General features: G+C 50.9%; 1 protein-coding gene across 1 annotated transcript; it reads left to right on the top strand.

Moving 5' to 3' along the window:
- Positions 1 to 228: 228 nt before the first annotated feature.
- On the top strand, positions 229 to 1,191 carry Pmar_PMAR008277 (hypothetical protein; the record flags this gene model as incomplete). The annotated part of the gene is made up of 1 exon (XM_002784539.1): positions 229 to 1,191. One exon carries the CDS (start codon positions 229 to 231, stop codon positions 1,189 to 1,191), a length of 963 nt encoding a protein of 320 aa, XP_002784585.1.
- Between the last annotated feature and the right edge of the window lie 34 nt (positions 1,192 to 1,225).

Below are 1,225 nucleotides of genomic sequence, written 5' to 3'. Positions count from 1 at the left end.
TTGTTGGAGACTCCTTGTATGATAGGATGAGGCGACGCCTTGCGTCTCCCCTTGGATCGAAGATATGTGATTGGTTCATTTGCACTAAAATTCAGTGATCGAATCGGTAGCGATCGATGATGGCTCTCGTGTAGAAGGATCAGCTATGTGGACGGTAGCTGTACTGTGAGGAAGTTGTCATGATTACTCGGAATATCAGTTTCCAACCAGCAAGAGTTTATTGCTAAGATGATGTCTCGTCTCCAGCTTAGTGTGATCATCTCTTGGTGGGTGTTAAGGTCATCAGTCCGAGGCCAGCCTCCCGATCATGAGAAGTGGGATCAGGCATGCCGCGATGCAATGCCTGGCCAGGTCACCCACTGCATGTACTACAAGTTTGGGGATGGTGTCGTGTGTCACGGAAGTGAGCCACCCATCCCCTGCGGTCCTGCGAACAGATCTGTCATACCCACATCGATCCCTGTTGTTGACGACTGTGCCCCTCTGAGCCCAGCCAGAGGACGGACTATTCGACAGACGCTAGCAGACGATACTATGAAGGACTTCATATGGGGACGAGCCGAGGACGTGACCCGATGCCTCAATAATCTCACCATCACCAACTTCGATGCCCTCTTCACTCTCCACAACCTCAAGTACGGCCTGGCTGAGACCTATGCCTTCACTGACATCGCTAATGGCTTGGACGACTCTGTGGAGGTCAACACCTGCAACTTCAAGCTGCATTCTCTTGACGTTGACATCGAAAGTTTCATTGATGACAGGATAAGTGAGTATGCCGCCGCGCTGAACCCAATGACTTTGGAGGAAAGGCAGAGGTTCTTCAGTGAGAGCATCCCTGCGGCCCCTTTTCACTTCGCTCTGCAGCGTCAGTTGAGCCGCTTGAACGACGCTCATACTCGTTATGATACGCCATACACGGACTTCTACTTTGTGCTTCCAATTCGCTTCGATTCGCGTATGCGTGACGGAGCCCAGGTCGTAACTCTCGGCTTCCCGAATCTCAACGAGATGTATTACCCTGCCGTCTATGGTAAACCTGTAACTGCCCATAAGGAAGGTGATGTCATTGTTGAAGTTGACGGCAAGCCTGTCCTCCAATGGATGCAGGATGCGGTATCCGAGAGTGGACCTTACTTTTGGGATCTACAGGGTCTTCTCCAGAGGCTCAATAGCCATTTCTTTGTTTAATCTGTCGTCGACAGGAATTTGCTACAATTCCAGC

This window comes from Perkinsus marinus (assembly GCF_000006405.1).
Source record: "Perkinsus marinus ATCC 50983 genomic scaffold scf_1104296934878, whole genome shotgun sequence".
NCBI classification, from domain to species: Eukaryota; Perkinsozoa; order Perkinsida; family Perkinsidae; genus Perkinsus; species Perkinsus marinus.
This window is presented reverse-complemented; position numbering and strand designations above follow the sequence as displayed.